Source organism: Athene noctua, chromosome 3 (genome assembly GCF_965140245.1).
Source record: "Athene noctua chromosome 3, bAthNoc1.hap1.1, whole genome shotgun sequence".
Taxonomy (NCBI): domain Eukaryota; kingdom Metazoa; phylum Chordata; class Aves; order Strigiformes; family Strigidae; genus Athene; species Athene noctua.
Window position 1 is genome coordinate 50,279,938 of NC_134039.1, and position 24,243 is coordinate 50,304,180.

The window sequence follows — 24,243 nt, forward strand, 5'->3', positions numbered from 1 at the left end:
AATACACTTAGATGTAGTTGATCATCCATTTCCATGCTGAAGTTATACTCTGCACGCAGGCTGGCTTTGCTTGGAGAACTCCAAAATTTAATGTGCTGAGTTTTCCCAAGACAGCAGTTGCTTCAAGCTGGCTGACCTGCTGACTACCTGGCAGTGAGAAAAGTGGGAGACAAATTTCTGAAGTTGCTCTCTATTTGGTATAAAAATAGGTGAGTCTAAATCTTGGACTAGCCTAGTGGGATTTGTAGCACTATCTGATTTTTCTCACTACCCCTGTAAATTGTAACAATACCCCAGATCCACTCATACCTGAACACAAAAACTCTCAATATCTAAATACGCCATGGGTGCCTCAGGCCCATCTCTACTTGGGAATGATTTATTAAAGCGATGGCTTCTAGATCAGAAATGGCTCATTCTAGATGTTTCTAATTGAAATAGTAAGAAAACAGTAAAAAAATCCCACCACCACCTTACTGATGAGTTTGTAGCTTGTCCAAGAAGGAGGTGCAAGTCCGGAGACCGAACAACATTTTGCCATATCTATCTTTAAAGCTGTTCACAGAAATGTCTTCAGGGGGCTGATAATAATATATTAAAAGCATAAGGGTCATGCTTTAAAGTGTAATTTGCTCAGCAAGAACTAGGAACTTATCCATCTGGAAGGTTATTCTGCAACTGTGCATTATAAGGACTGGGGTTTTTTATGCTTTTCATGGTAGTATTTTCTTAGACACTTATTTTTATATGTTTATATTTTTATATGTTGAAATGAGCCAGATACGACTTTTTCCAAAGCTGCAGAGACTCAGCGACTGCAGAGTGTGGGCGTTAAATTCAGCTCGGGTAAGCAAATTGCTGTTTGCAATTTTTATATCATTTCTTAATGCACAAAATCAATATGTTAAACTACGTTTTTGGTTCAGTAAAGCAGAAAAACTGCCGCTAGAGGGTAGTGTTAATATAAAAAGAAAAGAGTGATTTTAGAATCAGTTTCTTTCCAGGATAAAATAGTTTATGCTATTGTACACATTTTATAAACACGGGATGTATTTTACTGCTCTGATCAGATTTGTTTGAGTCTTGTTGGCTTTTCCCCTATTGAATGATTTATGTAGTTCTGTTTCAGCTGTAAACAGCAATAGTAGATACCTGGTTTCATACCTTAATGTATATATGAATACTGAAAGGATATTTTTTCATCTTCTTTGTGAGGGGCTTTTTTATTGAATTGCAAAATAATCTGTAAAAAAACCTTTTATTTTTCTGTTGAAAACTAACTGTTCACTTAAAATTGCATTCCATTTTAAAAGAAATGATGGTTTTTTCTTTCTCCTTCCTCTTTTTTCCTTCTTAAGCAGTGGGAGAACTAAATTATTTTTTATCAAGGCAATGCAGTACAATCAAATGACAAAGTCCATTTAGGGAGTGTCAGGCTAGGGTTTAAGACGAACGCAAAGTAAAAGGGCTTTGATAGTCTGATGCAGGCAGAGCTACTGTGGTATGTAACTGTATATACATATGGCATAAGCATAAGTATATGGTGTATGATGTATGTATATGGTATAACCATATGTTATATTGGGTTTTGTATGTATGTTTTGTATATGTACCATACCAGTCAAAGTAAACCATACCAACCCTGAGCAGTGGAGGCTGAGGTGCAGGGACTGGGTGGCTCAGGCACTGGGGCCAATGTTGCTGTGCTGCTTTGGGCCATCTTGAGCCCCAGGAGATGCTTCTGGGTATGCTTGGGTGTGAGGGCTGCAGGTGGGCACCTGTGCAGCCCCATGGCTGCTCTTCGGTGTCAAGATTGGGGAGTTTTGCCAGTGTTGCAGTCTGCATCAACCTCAAGGAGAAGCTGCAGGAGGCAGAGAAGGGGTGTGAGAAATGGAGGGAAAATGGGGGAGGCACAAGGGCCAAAGCAGTGGCAGGAATCTTGCCCTCTCCCACCCATCTTCCAAGAGGAGAATAAGCTAATTTCATGGCACTTTCAGCATGATTGATACATGCAGGGTGGACCTGCAGCACTTAGCAGGAGCGCAGGCTTGCTGTACCCAGGAACTGGGTGGGGACAGGCCCTTGGGCCAAGGGGCTGCCCCTGGAGCCCTGCCACAAACTGCTCCAAATCTGCTATGTCCTTTTGTGCTGACTGCCAAGCTCATGTGTCACCGATGCTTCACCCTCTGCCCCCAGGCTGGGTTGAAACCCAGTAATAATTGTATTCATTTTTCCTTCTTCTGTATTGGAAGATAGCTGGATGAAAGGCATTATCTAGCCATGAGTTTTGGGCTTTGATATGATCTGAAAAGTGTTAATGCTTGTTTCTCCTGCTGCTGTTTTACATCACTGTACACAATGACAACTCTGCCAGGGAGGCAGCAACCCGGCCTGAGCTGGTGTATTAAAATGACGATCGCATGGGTTTTGGTGGTGCACAGTAAACACATTCTTTTGCAATGACGATGTTGAAATTGTGGCTCTTCAGGGGACAGGATAGTGCCTTTGAACTGATATTGCGACTGCATGCGTGGGATGCAAATGCAGCGTGTAAAGCCACCCCATGGTGCACTGGCTTAATAGAACAGATTTGCAGTGACTCATTCGGAAGATGAAAATTTTCTACTTGCATTTAATCTCACCCTGATAAATCACTCGGGGAAGAAAAAAAAAAGCAACAGTAAAATGCATGAAGTTAGTGCTCTGGTGATGAGATGGACTTGGGTTTGGAGAGCCAGCAGTGGCAGGGAGCTTGTCCAGTGATGTAGGCCTGGGAAATGTGGAAGGAGGTTGGATCACACCACAAATATGGTTTGGGGTGGGGCCAGCTATGGGGCAGAGTTCGTTGCCATGGTGGTGGCTCCTCCTCATTGACATGTTGGCCACTGTCTGTGTGGTTAAAAACTAATGATCTTCACATGGTTACTATGGCAATGATTTAGCATGAGTTGTCATGGCGATGGAGCAGGGTTTTTTTGTCACGTTCCTGCAAGAGGGTGATAGATGCCATTTTGGGGGGCTCCAACCTTACGCCTTTTATCTTTTTCCTTGGTAGAAATGCTCATGCTCACTGCAGTCAGTGAGCATACCTGTCCTTTCAGTACCATCACCTGGTTTTCCATGTCCTGATGCTAAATTTTTCTTTCACATTTAGAAAGTTAAGAACAGCTCTGGTATGCTGTAAGTTGCTAAGCCTAACCTAATTATGTGCACTTATTATACAAGGTGTGTTAATAAAACATACCTCTGCTAGTGAGGCTGTTTCCAGATCCATCCTTACTCTTGTGAATGCTTTCTCTTCTCTGACTTTAAGAGTGATATACATTTTTTTCCCTTACTCATAAGCTATGCATAAGTTCCTACTTGTCAGAGAGGTTTTCATATAGATCATCAACAGGACAAGTACACTATGTAAATTATATTGCTTTCAATAGTTCTTTCCTTAAGACAGCTGGTGTAACTCCTATTGTACCCCTATAGAAACCAAGAGTGTACCTATCAGCTATGTTTTTTCAGTTGTGCTAGAAAGTAAACTCATTAGATTATAGAGCATATTCAACAATTCAGTTTTGTAAGGATAAAAATCTCATATTAAGCTTGACTCAAGATGATGGCTGTTTTTAAAAAGCAAAATATTCTGCTCATAATCTACTTTTTAAAAATCCCTAAACCCTTCATTACATTTAAGTTTCTGTGCTAAACCATACACTTCAAAATGAAGCCTGAAATATAGCGTTAGTGGTGTTTTGCAACAAGGCGTACATGCTGCTTTCATAAACTGTCATTTGCAGGCACCAGGGAGTCTGGGAAATGGAAAATCTGAATTTGGGGTGTACCGTTTAATAGCACTGATGTTTCATAAGTGTCTTCAATATTTTATTTTGTTCTGTGCTTTTTAGAAGCTAGGTCTTGGGTGTGCCAACTGAGGTGTATTTGTTGCCAGGGAGCATAGGGCCAACACTGGCTCAGAAATGTCTTGGGATTTGGACCTGTACAGTGCTGGGTTGGAATCTGGGATATGCTTGAGGCTCCATAGCTTTGGATTTAGGAAAGTAATTGCAGTGATACTTTTTAAGTCCTTTATGCTTTAAGAGCCTCTGATTGCAGTGTGTTCAGCATATGACTAATGTGAGGAGCTCCCATTGGCCAGTTCCTCAGCATTGCTGCGATGTCTACAAATCATAGTTTCAGTTGTTTTTTTCCTTGTTCACAGCTTTATAATTACTCCCATAAATGATGTTAAGCTCACTGACTTAAGAAGCAAAGGTTTCAGAAACTCACTGGGCTGTGTGATTCCCATATATTAATTAAAGCACAACAATGCAGCCTCTGGGTGAGGTAAACTCTCATCTGCATGTTGATGGGAAGCAGTGAGATACCACCATGTGCTGGTCCTGTTTTTCCAGACTTCCCTGGATACATCTAGGGATCCATGTTAGAGATGAGGTATGGAGCTACGTGGATCTGTAGTCAAACCCAGTGCAGCCTTTCTTGGCTGGCTTCTTAACATAGGCTTCTCAGAGCCATTAGTTGGTCCATCATATTAAATATCTTGCAGATGTGACTCCTCAGCTGTATCATCTTGTCTTCCTACCATGTGTTACTTTTAATATAAAATATTCTGTTCTCATAGTTCGTTGAATCTTTAAGTGATGGACTCAAATCCAGAGCCTCCTTAGATTGTCCCATTGATGTAAAAAAAAAATTAAAAAATCACATGGTGCGAGGCCTGTGTGGTTCCCATCTTGTTCTTCAGATGTTGTATCAGCCCTGGAAGCCATTCAAAACCTCCCCAGATAGTCCCTGTTCTCTAGAATCTGCTCAGTCTACTTTTGTTTGGGTTAATGCAAGCCTGCAGTCATGGGGCATTTACAAATAAATGAAGTATGACAGACTTCATAGGATCTATATTCGGATATTTATTCAGGCATAAACTGTGATGTGAATCCAGCTGGGTCCCAGATCAGGTGATGCCAGTGAATGAAGATTTGTAAACTGCATTATTGTTCTGCAGGTATATTATTGTGAGTGATTTTTAGCAAGTGACCTCAAGAAGTCTCATAGCACAGTGATTTTTTTTTTTTTCTACCTTGTCAGTCTTTCTGATGATAAAAGTAAACTGGCTTTTGAAATCACAAATAACTCTGGTGTTACATTGGTATGGATTAGAAGATTTATGTCCAGACTTCCCTCTCCCTCCCAAATGAAAGACACAGTATCTGTCACCGTATCTTGAGAGGTGGATATAACAGTTTTCAGCTGCTGAGAAACTTTAAAGCTCACTGAAATGAAGGATACTGTTTGAAGTCATGCTAGTAACTTCTTACAGCGAAGGCTGCTCACAGGATTAGAGGATGTGCAAGCCCGCTAATGAGTAAATCTGGTATTTATGAGCACGGAGGGAACTTTTCAATTATGTTTAACTAACTGTACTAGGTACAGTCAAATCCCTCATCTTTTGGGAAAGTGTTTATTTACAGGGACAGCATTGGTTCAGAAACTTGTTCTTTTGCTAGAAGGAAGGTATTTGAAATTGCTGCAAATACTTTAACAGGAAGCTCTGAGGATTGAATGTTTGTCCTAGCTTTTTCTAAGGTGTTCAACAAACTATTATAGTTAGTAGATGAGTGGAGGCAATTTTAAACAGCAGTAAAACTCCTCTGATATGTACATTACTGCTGCTTTACATGGCAAGGAGTTGTTAAGGAGATATTGCAGCACACTACAAAGAACTACCAAAAGAAATTGGCATTGTGGCACAATCCTTTTCCTTCTGTGAGTGAAGACAAGCAACAGATAACATGCTCTTGATGCTCTGCCGTGAATGCTAAAATGCAAAGGAAGTCAGGGAGTGAGGAGAAGTCAGCATCCAGATGAAAGTGGCTGGGCTGCTCATGAACTAATAATTTCAATGGTGGGAAACACATGTGTTGCATCAAAGAGAATTTCAACTTGTGATGTCATCACCTTCAGCCTTCCTAAATATGTAAATACATGTATAGCCATAAAATACCCGAGGAATGTTATCTCTATTTCATGGGTCTCTTGGCTCAGAAAATATGTTAGAAAACTTTGCTAAAGCCTTGGGAGTAGGAAAACTCCTGTTCTCCAGGTTTGGGGTAGGGGTGTGAAACCAATTTGTGTGTGTGGGTTCATGTGCATGTGAAATGGAGACTTGAAAGAGAAACTAAGAGCTATTGGTCATATCCTTGCAGGGATCCAGAAGTAATTGATTGCACAATAAATTGGAGAAGTGAAAAATGGTGTTGTAGCAGTTTAATCAGGCAGCTGCTAAAAAAAATAAATATGAGGATTACTTCTCTATAAAACACTCTAAGAGCTCACCAAAGGAAACTTGATGTTAACAGATACATTTAAAAGAAAGTATTGTCAAAAAGGTATTTTTTCTGAAAAGTCAGTGGCTGCTGGACATTTACAAACCATGAATGATTAACAGTGGGAGTTTCAAAGACCGTGAGTTTCAATCCCTTCTCATGGTATTTGCAACCTGAATGAAACGGGTAGGAAGGAGCTTTAGGGAGGTAAGAGCTGAGACTCTCAAGTTTAAGCTAAGACTTGCCACTAATAAAAGTATTACGGAAACTTCAATTTATATGACCTATATTTCATTGGGTGTTGTGATGGTTTGACTCTGGCTAAATGCCAGGTATCCACCAAGTCGCTCTATCACTTCCCCCCCCCCCCCTTCCCTTTGTTTTCTCAACAGGGTAAAGAGGGGAAAGAAGATAAACTAACCCTTGTGGGTGAAACAAAAGCAGTTTTAATATAAGCAAAGCAAAGCAAAAGTCCGCGCGTGGAAGCAAAAGCAAACAGATTTATTCTCTACTTCCCATGAAGAGGCGATGTCGGGCCTTCTCAGGAAGCAGGGCTCCAATACGCGTAGTAGTTGCCTCGGAGGACCAAGGGTGACCCCACCCCCTTCCTCCTTTCTCCCAGCTTTATACTGAGCAGACGTCATATGGTATGGAATATCCCTTTGGTCGGTTTGGGTCAGCTGTCCTGGCTGTGTCCCCTCCCAAGATCTTGCCCACCCCGTCCCACTGGGGGAAAATATCAGAAAGAGCCTTGGTGCTGTGTAAGCGCTGCTCAGCAGCAGCCACAACACCAGGGTGCTATCAACACCCTGCCAGCTCCCAGCATAAACCACAGCACTGTGAGGGCTGCTATAGGGGAAAACCGATTCCAGTTCAGCCAGACCCAATACAGGTGTGAGAGACGAGAAACCAGGCCTGCGAGAAACTAAGAAAAACAGCCTAAGAAAGCAAAAGTTGAGGCTGATCGAAGAAATGCCTCAAAGACCCACAAAATAAAACTCTGAGTCACAAGGTGGACAGTGTGGAGGTCGAAGCTGATGAGGCTGCCCCAATACCACAAGATGCAGCTGGAGGAGGGAGCCCTGTGGAGACAGGACGGCTCTCCTCTGGGGCACCTGGGCAAATTTCAAGGGCCATCTGTCTGGTGAATGAACTTTGCTTCATTATCCACAAAATGCATATTAAAGTTAACACCCCTCAATATGCTAATGAAGGCTAATGTGATCATGCTAATTGCATCATCCCATGAAACACCTTACCCCTCCCCATACATGGGATACGTAGGTGTGTGGGTCGACCTAGGGGACGGACCCAAGGAAAGTGGGTATAAATCAAGGTGGGGGGGAAGAAAGGGGGGGGCCTGGAGAGTGCAGTGAAGAGAAGAAGACGGATGCCTCCTGGAACCCTTGCTGGCAGGATCAGCGCAGGAACCCAGACCGGTGATCTGTATTTCCCCATTCCCTCTATCTCCCTCTTTTCTTTTTTTCCATTAAGAAATGAAAGGAATATTGTATTGCTCACCACAATTTGCTATATACTTAGTCAATTATCGTGTGCTCAATTAGTGCATTGTAGGTAGTTAATAAGTGCTTGGACTTGGAGACTTGTGGTCCGCTCCAATTGGGGATTTGCGAATCTGAGTCACTTGTCCCCTCATCTGAGTGGGACATGACATTAAAATTGGCGTAGTCAGCAGGATCCCCTTCGATGTTGGGACGTCTTATGAGATACTGGTTCTCTATCCCACAAACTTGGACAGGGAGAACTGGGAATTTGCCCCTCAGCTATATGCTAGGAGAGGGTCGGAAGGATACTGATTCTCTATCCAATAAGGACAGGGACAATTGGGAAGCGACCTCTCAGCTCTAAGCCGGGAGAGGTTCGTGCAGTTGCAAGCCATGACTGGCCAGGAAATGTTAGTGCTTGACTGCTCCCCTATTTTTGAGAAGCTGAAGGAGTATGAGGCTTGTCCTCCTCCTTTAGTAGAGGTTTGGGCCCACAATAATTGGCATAATCCAAAAGCAGTGGCAGGCTATATCAGTGTGCTTGCAGGGGTGAAAGGTTCGCAACCAGGCAAAGGAAAAACTGTAGTGTGTGCTGTATTAGGGTCAACACTGACTGCAGCCCCAAAAGATAAACGTGTTAAGGAAGAACTAGCAGAGAAAATGATCAAATCCTCACAAGATCTGGTAAAAGCTCTCCAGGATCAGTTGATCGAGGAACGTAAAGTTACTGAACAAAAAGCTAAACTCTGGCAAGAGGAAAATGAAGTTTTGAAAAGCCAATTAGCTGATGAGCGTAACACCACTCAGTGACTGTTACATCATCTGTTAGATGCCTTGGACCGCAGCTGTGTTTCAGTGGCCTCAGATCACTGAGCTGAACTCCCTAAACAAAACATGTGGCTGCTGAAGATTTCATCTGTCTTTCTCAAATAAAAGTTCTTAGTCTGACAACTTTTCCTTTGCATTCTTAGTATTATGATTTTAATAGCAATATTTGCTCTACTGCATCCTGGCTTGGAATTTGATGTTTCCCCATGTTTCACAGGGGTTTCTGTGCATGAGGGGACCGAGACATCCCAAAGGTGTTTGCCAGAACTGACAAGTAATTTTCCTGTAAGTTGTTGTCCCATCAAGAAATGCTGCTTTGTGAAAAACAAAACATTTCCTGAGACATACTTTGTAACAATATTTCATTCTAGAAAGAGCAGGAAAAAGAATTTTGCTTATGTTAAAGCAGAATTGTTTTATATAAGATGTTACAATGAAATGTATTTATCCTATAAGGATGAAAAAATTGCAGCAAAGCATTTTAATTTTAAAAAGTCATTTAGGGACAAGTTACAGAGATTTTGTCCATTTCTATTACACAAAATTTCCACTCAGTGCTTGTCAAGCCACACCTGGAATACTGTGTTCAGTTCTGGTCCCTGCTATACAAAAAAAGATGTGGACAGGCTGGAGAGCGTCCAGAGAAGGGCTACAACGATGATCAAGGGTCTGGGAAGCCTATCACATGAGGAAAGGCTGAAAGAATGGGGTTTGTTCAGCCTTGAAAAGAGAAGGCTTAGGCAAGGCCTTATCACCATGTCCCAGTATTTCAAGGGTAGCTACAGAGAAGATGGAGACTCCTTTTTTACAAGGAGTTGCATGGAAAAGATGAGGGGTAATGGGCACCAAGTTACTCCTGAGAAGATTCTGATTGGACTCAAGAGGAAAATTTTTCACAATGAGAGCAATCAGTCATTGGAATAATCTCCCCAAGGAAGTGATGGATTCCCCAACACTGAACACTTTTAAGATTCGGCTGGACAGGGTGCTGGGCCATCTTGTCTAGACTGCGCTTTTGCCAAGAAAGGTTGGACCAGATGATTCTTTGAGATCCCTTCCAACGTAGTATTCTATGAAAATATATTTAAACTTGTAGAATTTGCTGTGAAAGGGAAAATTTTGTTACAAGCAGCTTTTTTTTTTTTTTGTCTCTGTGTTGCTTTGTTTTGTTTTATGTCTTGTATTCACAAGGTGTTCAGCTGTGCAATAAATAATGTTTTCTCAGTTTGTGGTTGACTTTTTGATTGCTTGAAATTATTTGCTGTGATATCTTTACAGTCCAGCCTTCTGTAAATTATAACTTAGTTGTACAATACTTCATAAAGATGTAATGTAAAGTTCATCTTTCATTCTATATATTAGATATTCAGTTGACTCTATACTTGAATACTTGAATCTGCTAAAGGACCATGGGACTCACTGACTTGGTATTTAAGTCTGGAAGAGAGGGTGTCACTTGTGAAATAATGAGTTTAATTTAAACAGAAGCTACTCAGGGGCTGTTGGAGAGTTTGGTTTAGGCCTTTTGGATGGTTTTTGCTTTATAAAAATCCAAAGGGTGTATTTGGAGGACAAGCCAATAGAGTGCGTCCTATGGTTTTATATAGGTTAACTTGGTGGTGGCTGGGCTCTTGCTCGAGGGTGTGTCAAGCACCAGTGCTCCTTCCATGAAATGTGCATTCAGCTCTCCTTAAAAGATAATCTCTACAGAAAACCCATACAAATTGTGAGTAACTGTTATGAACTGAACCATGATTTTTAAATATTCAGATACCTTGAGGTACAAACTAGAGTTTAAAATAAATTGCTTTGTATTTCATACTCTGAGTAGTTCAGGAATGATACATGAAGAGAGCTGAAGTTTCCAGTGGACTCTCTACTTTGGGTTAAACAAGGCAGTTTTACAAATAGTCATCTCGGAGACAGGTTTGTACCAGATCTGGGCATGGGGAAATAATCTGGCAGTGCCTTTCCTTCCCTGTCCATGTCTAGTGTCTCACCTCCTGCTTGGTCGCTTCTTGCATGGCCTTGGTGGCCTGCTACAGCATGATCTGTTGCTCCTGTCTTCAACAACAAGGTAACACACACAAAAAAAACCTGATGGAGAAGAAGCTTCTTAGGAATTGAAGCATCCCTTTGCACCTGAATTACCATGATTTTTCCTCCCTGTTCATTTAAGTGTTGAAACATCAGAGAAACCAGGGCTTGAAGTGTTCTGCAACTTCCTCCATTCTGTGCTGCTTCCTTTCCGCTGTCCTGGCAGGGAAGAGACCCAGCTGCAAAATACCTCCTGGTATGTTGGGTACACAAGAGTAAGCTGGACTCCGTTCATCACCTCTTTGGCTGAATCTTTTGCTAAAAAATATGTAAAACTCTTTCTAAATGAGTGTGTTGCCACAGACAGATCCAACAGCTTTTATCAAAGATTTTGTTTCACCTTTCGGAGAAACCAGAATAATCTCCTTGGAAGGAAATGCTGAGACATCAGCAGTAGACCAGAAACCTGGTCAGGAAACTTTGTTTATGTGGTAACGGTTCCTACAGCATCAGATGCCACAGCAGAAACAGGGAGTGGGAGTCTGGGGCTCATGTGAGAGCTGTCTGATGGAAATGCTTGCTGCCACAGAAAGCTGAATCAGGTATTGCCCAGTGTTGCAGTGTTTGGGCAGTTTTGCCTTTTATTTTACCCCCCCCAGGTGACGGGCAGTGTGGGACATGGAGCAGGTTGAGGGTGGAAGTGGGTAGGAGGGAGGGCAGGGATGGGCATCCAGCTGGGAGCCTGCCCAGGTGCCATTCAGTGTGCAGTGGCTTTCCCATATTGCTGTCTCAAACGTCTGTGTCTCATGGAAAGTGAACGATTTTGGCAGCAAGATTACTGTTTTGGGCTACCATGTTAGAAAGCAGATTCTCCCCCACCCTTCCTCAGCCCCTCTTTTTTCCCTGAGAGGAGATGTGGAAATTAAAGAGGTAAAATCTTAAACCTTGGTGGAATAAACTGGCATATACAAAGAGATGGCTTTCATAGTCTTTGGCTTTACCAGCTGAAAGAAATGTGGTTTGGTTTCAGCGCACCTTGTATGCAGATATATTTTGGTTCTTTTTATTTTTGAATTGATATTCATACTCATTGAAGTGCTGTATTTTTGTTTATTCAGATATGTGTACATTATCCTGTGAGGTACAGCTTATAACAATCTCTCCCTCTCTCTCTCTAACATTTTATCTGGGGAGAAGCAGAGCTGCTGTAAATAATAGTAGGGCAGGCACTGCAGACAGGTAGCCATTTTGCTGAATGCTGTAGGAGCCATGTGGGGAAGAGTCTTGTCTGGCTAATGCATAACGCATCAGCTTCCCTTTTTGACTGTCCTGTATTTTTGCCACTCTAATGCAGAATCCTCTGCTGACCAGTTGAGCCTCTTGTACCTGGGTTCTTCCCTTGGCTGACCTCTGCCTCCATTGGAGCGGGACACTGAAGTGCTGAGGCTTGGACAACCGGCCCAAGCCAGAGTTGACCTATAGATGAATCCTGTATATTTTATAACTGACAACCATTGTGCTAGTAGGTATTGTACTAAGTTATAACAACCCACCTATTCTGATGTAAAAAGTGCTAAAGCTTTGAAATACTGAAGCCTGAACAACAGGCCCCAAGCTGAAGCTGTTAACTTAGTCTGTAATCATTAACAAAGTATGTAAGCTCACTAGTGAAAGATGCAGCCTAGAATATAATCAGTAGTGAGGATGAAATGCTGAGAGAATGTATACAACTTCTCTTGTTTAGCCTTGTTCAAGCTGAGAACCCACGTATTGGCCTTGTTAGAAACTCCCTTGGTTTCCTCCCCCGAGCCCCGGCCAGGCTTTGGGTGGAATCCAACAGGAGAATGAAACCAGAAATTTTCCACTCAAAACAAAGGTGCCAGCTATTCTGGCTTGTCAGTCTCTGGTATATAAGACTGGACCCGCTCACAGCGACTTTGTCAGCCTCACCTATGGGTGGACGCACCGCGTAGGATTTCCCCCTTGCCGGGACAGGCTCCCCAAACCCTCGCTGTAACTGGGGCTGCCCAGCCACTGCGGGGCTGGGTGATGGTAACACATGCAAGTGGTGATGGATCTTTCTTAATCACTATTCTCTCTCTCATGTAGTAATGATTTGATGCATTACCCTGTATTTTCCTGTTTGCTGCCTTAGGTGCACTATTCTGCCTTTTCTTACTGTGTGTTTTCTGTATTACTGTTACTTTATTTGGTTATCACCAGTAAAATACACCTACTCCTTTCACTCTGGTGTCCGAGTTTAATAGGTATTCTTAATCAGCAAAACAGACACCTGCCCCCAAGAACACAGTGGCTGGAAAGGGCTGCCCAGCATCTCCTCACCAGGGCTTGTGGCTGTGCAGACAGCAGATGTAACAAATAACATTTCTGAGAGATCAGGACTGGATTACAAATGCCTAGGGAGAGAAGAGCACTGATCTCACTTCAGTGCTATCTTGACAGAAGTTATGAACAAACCAGATTATCCCTGACTGCTACTCAGGGTCCTGCAAGCAACACTGAAAAATATTCCTGCATGTAAGCATAACAGCAAAGTGATTTATATTTCCTTTCACAGAATTGCAGCACCTTGTTCTGGGAGGATTTCTGCCACATGCAAATGTGTTTTTCCTGCCTGATGTGATTTTATTTGATAATGGGATCCTTCCTTTAATCAGCTGAGACATGGCTGTTCCCAGCACTTTGAGGAAGTGGGTGCCCTGGATGTGGGGGGGAAACCTGAGCTGCTGAAGGCACTGGAGATGCTCGTTGGTTTTAGCAAAGAGGGCAAAGAGCCTCCTCAGGGGTGATGTCTGACACTCAGTAGCTTTGTAGGGATGGTACAGGTTGCATATTTGCCTCCAGTCCTCCTCCAAGAGAGCAAGGTGTGAATTGGCTCCTGCAGCATTTGAATGCTGCTTTATGTGGACCACACCATATGGGATTTGGACTGTATTAAGGGAGATGTATAGTTGTGATGTCACTCATGCATATTCTCTTTCAGGTTAACAGAGCGGGAGAATGTCCTACCGATGTTGCTATGACCAGAGCTGCTGGTGGGGTGAGCACCAGAGGTTGTAGTGCAGGGACAAGGGTAGTGCTGCCATCCAGCACAGGCACCCTCAAACAGGACTCCTTGCTCAGGTGACATCTGGGATGGCTGGCAGCTGCTGGGAAATTTGTAAGGAGCAGAACTCTGTCTTTTTTCACAAAAAAAAGAGAGGAAATATTGGGGAAAAGTTAAATATCTGCAGGAGTTGCCTTCTCATCGATTTTATTTATGAATGAAAACTACATTAAGCATAACTGAATTATTCTATGACTAGCATTGCTAATAGATGTCTGGGAAAACTGAGTTTACTTTAAAGTAATAATAAATGTACCTGCTATTGGAGATGGAACTGTAGTGCTCACAAAAATTGCATTTAAATACTTGAGCCTGCTGGTACACCTCTGAAGTAAGAAAAGTGAAGTCAGTGAAAGAGCAAACACTGCAACTGATGACTTGTAAACAGAAAATCAAGATATTTCTATAGAGGTCAAACCACAGAACCAATATTTCAATGCAGGTACAGAAGAAACTTAGGTTTCTATAGAAAAGCTTGTAAATCAGCTGCTGTTTCACCGAACATATAAATTTTCATGTGCACACCTCATGGATGTACACAGATATGAATGGTATTTAGGCCTACACTACATAAGAAACTATATTATGCCTAAACTTCTAGTATTTGACAAAGTGAGTTCTTTTTTAATACTGGGAGCATTTTGAGGGACTGAGGTGTAATGACAACATCAGGGTAAACATTGCTCTGGGTATGGCAGGAGAAAGCTGGGCAGGACCCACATTGCTGCCAGCCTGGGGGTGCAGGAGAGAAGTGGTCCTGTGGGTAAGTGAAATAGGGGTCCCTCCAATGGGGGTGGGTTGTGTCCCCCATGCTCCTGTCTGCCACTGTGCTCCCCTCTCACCTGCTGTCGGGGCTGTGTGGGGAGGGAGGGCTTACCTCCCCCCAACAGACCGTATTACTGTATTTTCTTAACCAGAAATAAAACACATATCAGGAATTCTGCAACATGCCTGGCTCTATGCTTTCAAGAAATTACATGTGCATATTTATTTATTTATTTATTTTAAATTTGTAATTTTGGAAAGGGAATGGAGGAGAGTTCAGAATTAACTATGTGATTTGGAAGCCCCAGCCTAGCCATGTTTTAATCCCCAACTGTAACCTTGTACATGAACCGATTTTGTTCAGACTAACTTTAATTTAGCCATAAAATAAGACTTGTGGTGTGTGTGACAAATTAAAAAAAGGTCTTGACACTAGGTCTGAAATTAAGTTTTGACACATTCTTGGAGTTCAGGAAAAAATATTTAAAGACCTGAGAAAACTGTTCAAGTGAAATTCAGCTTAAACCTAAAGGTATTGGTGGATAACCCTGTTGTGTTCACCTTGGTGCTGGTTGCCAAGGGTGCTGATGTACTACTGTAATGCCTGTCTCTGAAAACATTGTAGACAGGAAAAAACAATTACAATGTGTTGCACTGAGTTGTTTTATAGTACTTAGCAGTCCTTGGTCAACGTTATGAAGAATTTTAGGTATCTTCCACCTTTAGCACATTTAAATTCACTCTTCATGGCTCTGGTAACAATCTCCACATTAATGCTATTTCATTGCAATCAGGAAGTCACTGTCAGAAAAACAACCATTTCAATGACTGTCTTATTTCCCTTCAGATCAGTGCTGGTCCCCATGATTTGTCCCTCCCAGAGGCTAATTAATTCAAATTAATGTAAACCACCATTTTATGTTGTTTGGTCAGTGTTTATAGATGTCAGTGTACACTACTGAAAATGCATGTGGCAGATACTAAGGGAGGAATCGACCTGTTCCACGGAAATAGGAACAGGCAGGGTTTGGGTTTGGTTTACCCATGCTGCTGTACTGAGTGCAGCTACTATTGATTTCAATCCCGCAAGTGTCTGACCTCCTTTGTACAGCATAACTTCATATTTTACAGCTGAATTTGTTTCACCTTGTACTTCACACTTACTCCATTGCTATGCTACTTGAAAAGAAAAATAAATCAATGCAGTTTGTTAATTAAAAAAAGGAAAAAGGACCAACCTCTAACCCCAGACCAAAAAGCCTCCCTTGCGTGTCAGTGGTGACCAGTGTGGCCTGACCCTGCTGGGAGATGACTGCAGCCTAATTGGGGATGCACTGTCCTTGTGCAGCCATGGGGCACAGGCTCAGCTGGCTGCAGTTAGGCATAAAAACTGTATTCCTGCATTTTTTTATTTGTATGTATGCACTGAGAAAGGTGAGAGAAAACCCGCTGACTTGTCTAAATCAGATGGACCTTGTTTATGTTCTTGAACACTATTTAATTCCTTAGTCAGCATCACATTCTGCATATCACCTTCCAGCCCGTGGGCCTGCCAGCTCTCGCTATATCTGTCATGTGAGTGAGAAGGTAAGGAAATACATCACTCTCTTCTCCCTTAAGTCCAGCTTAGTGCCAACACACAATTTTTTTTTCTCCTGTCTGCCTGGGATGGTGCATCAGAGGGCTTGGCCCTTGACCTGCTGTTTTCTATTTTTCCTTTCCACCAGTTTTGGCCTTGTGGATCAGTAGGATAGCTGGATGAGAGGAACTGAAATACTGTGCTAGGGTTACAGTAGCACTGCTGGGGCCAGGGGGAGAGAGGGGCAGTCAGAGGGAGGTGGGGTATCCAGCAGGGCTGTATGCTGGGGGGCCTTGGGGCGGACAGTGTGAGCCAGGCTGAGGCCAAGGCCGCTGCAGTCCCAGCAGGCTGTGGCAGAGCGAGTAAGTGGCACATCCAAGTCATAAGGATCCCAGCATTGCAGCCCCCTGGCAAGAAAACCTGCTCATGCTGGGTCTGCTGGAGCCATAGTGCTGGCAGGGACTGGTACTGTCAGCAGCACGATCTGCAAGTACCCTTGAGTGAAACAGAAAGCAAGGGAGAAGCTGCAATTACGATGGTATGTCTAAACTAGTGGTAGGTTTGGGTTTTTTTAACAGTAAATGAACTGTTTTAGCTAACTGGATTTTAAGATGCTAAATTGTTGATTTATTTGGGCTTTCATATATATTTAATTTTTTTTCCTTGAAGAGCCAAGTTAATGAAAAAAGCAATATTCCGGCCTACAGGAATGGTGCTTCCATCCTGTACCATCACTAGTTAATACTTTGGTTTCAGTTGTACCAGTACTATCCAGACTAACATCAAGGCTAGTCCTGCGGAGTAGCAGTGGCTGAGCAGAGTGACTGTGGATCATTCTGGGCAGGGTAAGTTCCCTCGAGACGCAGAGTAAGCAAAAACCCATGTGTCTTTACCAAAGGGAACTTAAAACCTGGGCTGAACTTTCATGGTTTCCTTATGCTAGCTGAGGAGGTGTTTGTGCAGGCTGGGGCAGTGCTGTGTCCTGGAGCTGCACAGGGCTTGAAACAGCAATTTTCAGCAGTGGCCTGAGAACTGAACGCCCTGCTGCCACTGCTGCTCATTGTCCACACAGTTAATACACTTGTCTAAGCAAAGCAACTCATCATCCCTCTGCTTTTCTGAGTGCCAGTAAAGTCAGCAGTTCCCTAGTCACCTGCCAAAACCTTTGGCTGTCTCTGTGACAGCTGAGTTTTTTCCACTACAAAACCTAGAAGCAAGCTAAGAAGTCAGCGCGGTGCAACAGCAAAACGTCACATTACACAACAGGAGGAGATGCTTCTTCTTGTGTTTTCTTATTTATTTTGAAACAGATTAAAAGCCACCACAGAAGCCTCTCTCCTCAGCAGCGTAGGGGAATGACTGGAAATTGGGTTATAAGTCGTCTGGGCTGTGCAGAACCTTGAATGAGGAATGACCTTTGCTGTTCCCTCCTGAATTTCTTAAGTCAGCTTTTGTGCAGTAGGGGACAAGAAGAAATACCCGAAGTAGGTCACTGGACACTGTGGTACAAAGGCTGCCACCACAGACTGATCAATGAGTCCACTAACGAACAGTTGTGTTACGGCAGCTTTCCCAGTGTCAAGAATGAAAGCCCTACTCTGAGTCGAGGTGGCTGGCGTGCACATCCTCCCATACCACCCCACACTGCCTGATACATCTCCTTCTTCCCCTCTGGCAGGTGGCGATCCTCAACCACAACCAGAGATGACTTTAAAACCAACCCCTTCAGCTGTGGTTCATGCCCCTAAATTTTTTTTTTAAGCAAGGATTGGAAATGCATTTCCAAGTAGCTCTTCTCACCTTCAATGCATATAAGTTGGGCAGCACGGTGGGCCTGTCCAGGCAGCCGCAGCCCAAGCCCAGGAATTGTTCTCGACAGCATCTGATCCGTGGCTGATGGTCCCTCCTGCAGCCATCAGCCTGACACTGACAGCCCCTGGTTCCTGGAGCCAGCTCCGGAGGTGCGTGTATGGCCACCCCCACTCAGACGTGTGGTCACAAAAGATAACTTTTACCTGTGGCACTCTGCATCCCGCCCTTGTTCTGCTGTAAGAAATGCCCCCAGGTAGGCTTTTCTATTTTTTTTTCCTTTTCACTCTGGGACAGTGTTTTTAAAATTTGGAAGCTGGAGTCTTTTTTCCACCATTTCTCCTGTGGGGAACATGAGGGTTGTGTCAGTGTTGGCTGAATGTGTGTCAGGGGCATCCTGCAGCTGGCCGGAGGGGGGTTGGCCACCCTTGGTGGGTGCTAAAGCAGAACTGCGTGAGGGTGGTGGCCCTTTGTGGGGGGTCTTCAGGTACGGAGGGACCTGGGTGAGCTTATGGGGATGGTGCTCTTTAAGTCAGGTAGCAGCCTGTTGGGGACAAGCACGTCTTTAGGCCAAGATGGTGATGGGACCTGATGCAGGGTGAGGTGTGGGAGGCTGGGGGATACTGATTGTTTTCCCTTTATGTGGAAGGTGAAGGTAGATTGTTAGAAGATACAGCTGTTTACCCAGCAAAACTACACACACAGACAGAACAATCTTCTTTATTATAAAGATACACTATGAGGAACAAACCTGAATGTATACTGAAGCTTGTAATGGTACATGCCAAAAATGTACAGTACTATACATAAAAGTGCATTGTCACAACAGATTAACAGTACATTTCTCTTCCAGAACCGTGAAATTTCCATGTTTTTATTTGTTCTTTGAGAGTGGAAGGAATGCAATGGGAATGCAGCCATACACAAACAGGGAAGGATGCAATGGAAATGCAACAGTACAAGAGCAAGGCTAAAGCTCCTCTAAAATTTAAAGGCACTTTCACATGTACATACTACAGATGTACATTGACACAATTAGGTAACAGTCAACAAGCAGGAAGCTACCAGTACTGCAATTTATCAACCTTGACAGTAAGGGACAATACTGATTGGATTAGGTGTGTAGGAGTTACCCTTTAGTACGTCTGTAGTTGTAGCAGTCCTTCCTGTTACATATCCACTTACTATACTTTTAAGTATCTATAATAACCATCAAACTACACATTTAACTGTGTGAATGCACTAAGTGGATGCATTCACTAAAGCACTGTTTCTAATATTTTCTTTTGCTAAACAATTTCTAATATAAGCATTATGGAGTCCAGTACAGTTATTTAAACATACAAAATTCCCTATGCAATTTAAAGATACAGGTATCCATCTCAATTATGTCAGGTGGGTTAATTTAAGAATGCTAGACTAAAACTGCATGTAGATGAAAGCTGAAATTCCAGTTTGTTCCACTGATTCTAGTAAATTGGGGAACTACTTGAAAATATCTTCTGGTCCCAACCAAGTGAACAGACCCTATAGACCAGTGCTGGGCTGCAGCTAGGGCTGGCCTGCCTTAGGCTCTTGCCCTGATATTAGGACTAGGCAGTAGAGTTGAGAGGGCTGGAGGTTCACTGACCAATGCTGCACAATCTGCTGTGGTGGATTAGGAATTTGCCTCTAACCTAGATGCCTGTGAAGTCTGTGGCAGGGTTGAAAAGGGTTTGCAAATACCAGGAGTAGTTTGGTTCTCAGAGGCAGTTCATGGCGTACTTCACACCTGGAGCTTTGCAGTACCTATCTACAGGGTGTAAACCAGAGCAGGAGGAATAAATTGCTCCTAAGTAACAACAGGAAATTGCTCCTGTCACCTCAGTAATCACGCCTATCAAATTTTATCACTACTCTTCTCCTCCCAAACTCAATTGTTTATGTATAGCGAGTGCTAAACTTCAAGCTTTCCAACTGTGAGATCTTAAAGAATATGTGGAAAGACAGATCTTGCTTAAAGCCAGTTGTACTGTACCACAATAGATATTTTCCCCCCCCCCCCATCTTCTTCACTGAAATTTATTTTACGGATTGGATGCCAGAAAATATATTCACAGAAATAATGTTATGGCTTACTCTTGCAATGTGCAAAACAGCTGTACATTTAGTTCACGCCTAACAAAGTTAAACAACAGAGCGCTAAGCAAAGTTGACAGTTGTCACTCACACAGACATAAGAAAGGTACTAATTTCTGTCATTTAAAAGAACAAAGGGAAAAGGGGGCAAAGCAGTTACGGAAAACTTTTGTCAGCTTTGAATCTAGGTGGTAGAAATGCAGCCGTCTGTCCCGTGAGTGACCCCTGCATCGCTGGCAGGAGGTAGTCCCTCTTCAGTGAGCCCCTGTCTTGCTGCTGTCAGCATAACCGAGGATGTGCGCAGTGTTTGCGCTGTGCAAGGCAGCCAGCGGAGCGAGGTCAGCTCTAAACTCCAACTATTATGACTCAAATCGTGTCTTTAATTGGACGCTGAGCAATAAAGTCAACAGGATACTTTGCTGAATTACTGTGTAGTTGATCCTTTTAATCGCCTATCAGCCTGCCTAATGGACCAACAGGTTCACGTACTCCCCAGAGCCTGGCTCGCTCAACTATGAACTCTAAATGAATTTAGCTTTTGTGAAAAATGTGGTATTGGGAAACGAAGGGCTAGCTTCATGGGAAAAGGTACACTATTACAGAGGGCAGCAAAAGGAGTTTCTAGATACTATTCTGGAGATGTGCTTTGGCTGTGACCTGGAATGCTGCTTTTCATTGGTGAGAGCAGTGTGATCTCCAGATCCATCCAACACTTGTCTCTAGTGACACTGCCAACAAGAAAGCTAAAACTCAGTGCCAATTATGAGCTGTGAGGGTTTGGTGGGGTTTTTTTTGGTGTGTCTTAAATAAGAAATGTGGATTGAGATGACTTAGACATTCCACACAGACACTTAATCCTCACATACTAGATTTCTTTTCTTACTAACCTGCTTGAGATTTGGTTTGGTGACCCAGAAATGAGAGGTCCCTCCTCCCCTGACCCACCCCCCCATAGTTTTGTGCAGGGTCTGTTATTATATAGCTACAGTAAGACTGTGAAGTATGGTACAACGTGGCAAGCTGTGATCCGTGTTGTTTTTATTACAAATGGTGCAGCATCAAGTTTTCAAGTAAGTCTATGTTTGTTTTTTAAAACGATGCACAACTGTCCAGTTTTTCTTTTAATTGAAACCATACAAAATACAAATGCCCATGTTAATGTAGCTAGTTTCAGACAATACATTCAAAACCACTGAAAAACAAAGCCTCTCCAGTTACAAACATGAATAAACGATGTTACTGAGCCCTGACTTCTATCATTAATCCATCCCTTTCCCTAGCATATCCCAGCCCGGCACTGTGGGTGGCTGAGCTGTCTACATTGTGCAAGATTTGTCGGCTGGACCCTGGGAAGGAGGCGAAGGCCCTATGCTAGGATTTGTTTTTGGAAGAACAATAGGTTTTGGCCTAAGAGCAGGAGGTTTCAGCTGCACTCCCATTCTAGGGGCCACCATGGGCTTGAAAGTACTCATGGTGTCACTGGAAGAACTAGTGCTACGGCGGATCTGAGGCTCAGAGCTCCTTAAAACGACGCTGTGGAGAGGGCTGAGTGACTCTGTGGAGGTGGCAGGGGTGGGGGTGTTTTTCATTTGTTCCAAGGTGTCCAACACGACATCGGGGGCGTGCTTCGCTGAGCTCTGCCGCTCAAGCTCACGGAGCTCGTTCAGCGCCGTGTTCATTGTCTCCTCGATGTCCTGGGTCAGAGCACAGAGAAAGTGGCATGTCATTCGAATCACTACCGAATGCAAAGCACCGGAGGAGTAAGGAGAGGGAGTGAGAAATGCATGAATTAATTTGCCAACCATCCTCTCTTTAACAAATATTATATTGCTAAAACCAATTTCCACCAGATTTATTTGAAAGACAGTACGACTGACAACATGGCAGCTTTGGCTGGACATTACAAATATTTAACCTGTTTACGTGAAAGAATTAAAAAAAAATCCATTAAACCAAAACTCGCAAGCCATTTTATTAAGTGACTGTCAGGACAATGTGTATTTGCATAGCATTGTTTTTAAATGTGAAGATTTCTGTCATCTCTTGGGTACTAACAGCTGTAAAGATTTTAGTCCATTTGCTAACTGTTAGCTAGCTCATCTAGTACCTCAGATGTTCAGGATCTGTATTCCCTCACATGGATTATAAAACCCGGTTTTGTAGTGAAATAAAGCTTGTGTGTCTATCAGCTCTTCTCTCCTCTTGTTTCTCTGAGTTAGATCTTAAGCAGAAAAAACTGTAAGATATTCAGTGAGCTTACCTAAAAAATTCTTTTTTTCATTAGGATTTCTGGCGCAAATGCTAAAAGAATGCACCAAGACATTAATTTACTACTTTTCAGTGATACTGAGATACAACTAAGGTTAGAATATCTGGTATTCTCTGCTTGCACACAGTGACTTTCACATAGTTTAATCAAAATTTGGGTTCTTTTATTGTGGAATGAACACTAGTCTAGGCATTAAAGAAGAAAGTAGCTTAAGCCAATCAGCACTGTATGTGGTTCCAGGAAGGTAAACAAATAATAGAGTAAAATAAAACAGTAATGACATTTATACTTTCTAACTCTAATACATGGTTCAGCTTTCTGACCAAACATGACAGTCCCTTCTATCCCTCGTTGGAAGCAAAGTTTGAAAGCAAGCATTACCAGTACATTAAATTTTAAAACATGAGTGTTAGTGTTACTGTAAAATAGTTTTGCAATCATACTATGCCCTCAGGGTGCCCCTAGTAATCATGTTATTCTACCTAGACAAAATGTGAGTTTTGAAGATGGTGGTATCTATTTGCTCAAGAGCTGTTACCAGCTCTGTACCACAGACCAATTTGATGATCGGGGTGCTCCCTATTCCATCCTCACCTCTTCACTGCCAGGAATGAGACAGGTGAGAGTTCACACAGGGATGAGATGGCCCATGATTTATGCAGGTGCAACATCTTGCACGTTATGTTCTTAGGCACAACTACAAGCATCAAATCAACATACGGTATGAACTATATATGAACTACATGAAAACTATGTAAAGTATACAAGACCCTGGAATGTAAATCTGTGCTTTGAATGGCAATGGTCGCTACCAGCCAGTCAGAGCACTCTTCTGCATACTGTAATACTGAGAAATAATTGAACACTAATCACACGCAAGTTAGAATAGGCCAGCCTTCATCAGAGCACAGCGATTTATGTAGCTGTTGTAATTATACACTATCCTAGCGTTCTGTGTGGCAGAGGCAATTTCATTACAGTATAATGGGAAATGATTTCTTTTTATTGCTTCTGCAATGTCTATTTCCCCTCGTGCTTCTTCTATCCAGGATCCCTTAATGTATCTTCTTTCACACACACTCTGTTTAGAAAGCTGAGTAGGATATTCTCCTGCACACCCACTCCTACCAGTGTATGTGCTCTGCTATGCTGTTCACCGAGACTTGCTCCTCAGAAAATCAGAGAGCGACATAAAATAAAAAAGACACAAACCTGAGCTATTGACTCTGGGTCCAGTGGTTTATGGTCATTGAAACCTGTGTACTGACCAGATGATGTAGATCTTCTAATTGGAGGGCTATCAATCTTCTTTAGAGAATCGTGCCTACTGATGTTAGTGAGACTGCCATGTCCAGGTCTACGTCGCCTTTCAGGGCTGTCAGCATTGAAGTTGCGATTTTGAAGGAGGGCTCTGGGACTGCAGTGAGTTGCCAGGTTGGGGGAACCTAGCTCCATGGACGAGTTGGAGAGAGGGTGAGGTGGGTGTACGGGGCAGTGACCGTCACTGCTCCTGCCGGGGCGTCGTAAAGGAGGTGGAGGTTCTGATCTCTTTCTTTGCCTGCACCAATGAAGAAGTGGTTATGGGACAAATTGTAGTGACCCACCATAAGCACATGGAAAATTAATTGTTGTGTTACCTAAGCTGTGAGCAGTACTACTGAAAACATGTTATGCTAAGCTTACCTTCCTAAATACACGTCAGAGTGACGGTCAGTGGGAGAGTTCATGTCCTTTGATGATGACTTATCCTCAGTTATGGGTCCGCTGCTGGCCTCACTGTCTGCTTTTTGGCTCAGTGTATCTGAGAAAGTATCATCCCTGAACAGAACACACATGGTGAGATGAGAAGTCAGCCAGTTAAATGTGACAAA

The 24,243-nt window shown here is 42.9% G+C and overlaps 1 protein-coding gene across 2 annotated transcripts in view; it reads right to left on the minus strand.

Moving 5' to 3' along the window:
* Positions 1–18,689: 18,689 nt before the first annotated feature.
* SRGAP1 (SLIT-ROBO Rho GTPase activating protein 1) overlaps positions 18,690–24,243 on the minus strand; it is a 153,451-nt gene continuing 147,897 nt past the window's right edge. For both annotated transcript variants that reach the window (XM_074902963.1, XM_074902962.1), the window contains exons 20-22: positions 24,056–24,190; positions 23,585–23,930; positions 18,690–21,797 (exon numbers count right to left, since the gene is read on the minus strand). In XM_074902963.1, coding sequence (XP_074759064.1) covers positions 21,420–21,797; positions 23,585–23,930; positions 24,056–24,190 — 859 coding nt within the window. In that variant the 3' untranslated portion in view covers positions 18,690–21,419. The remainder of the gene's footprint in view (positions 21,798–23,584; positions 23,931–24,055; positions 24,191–24,243) is intronic.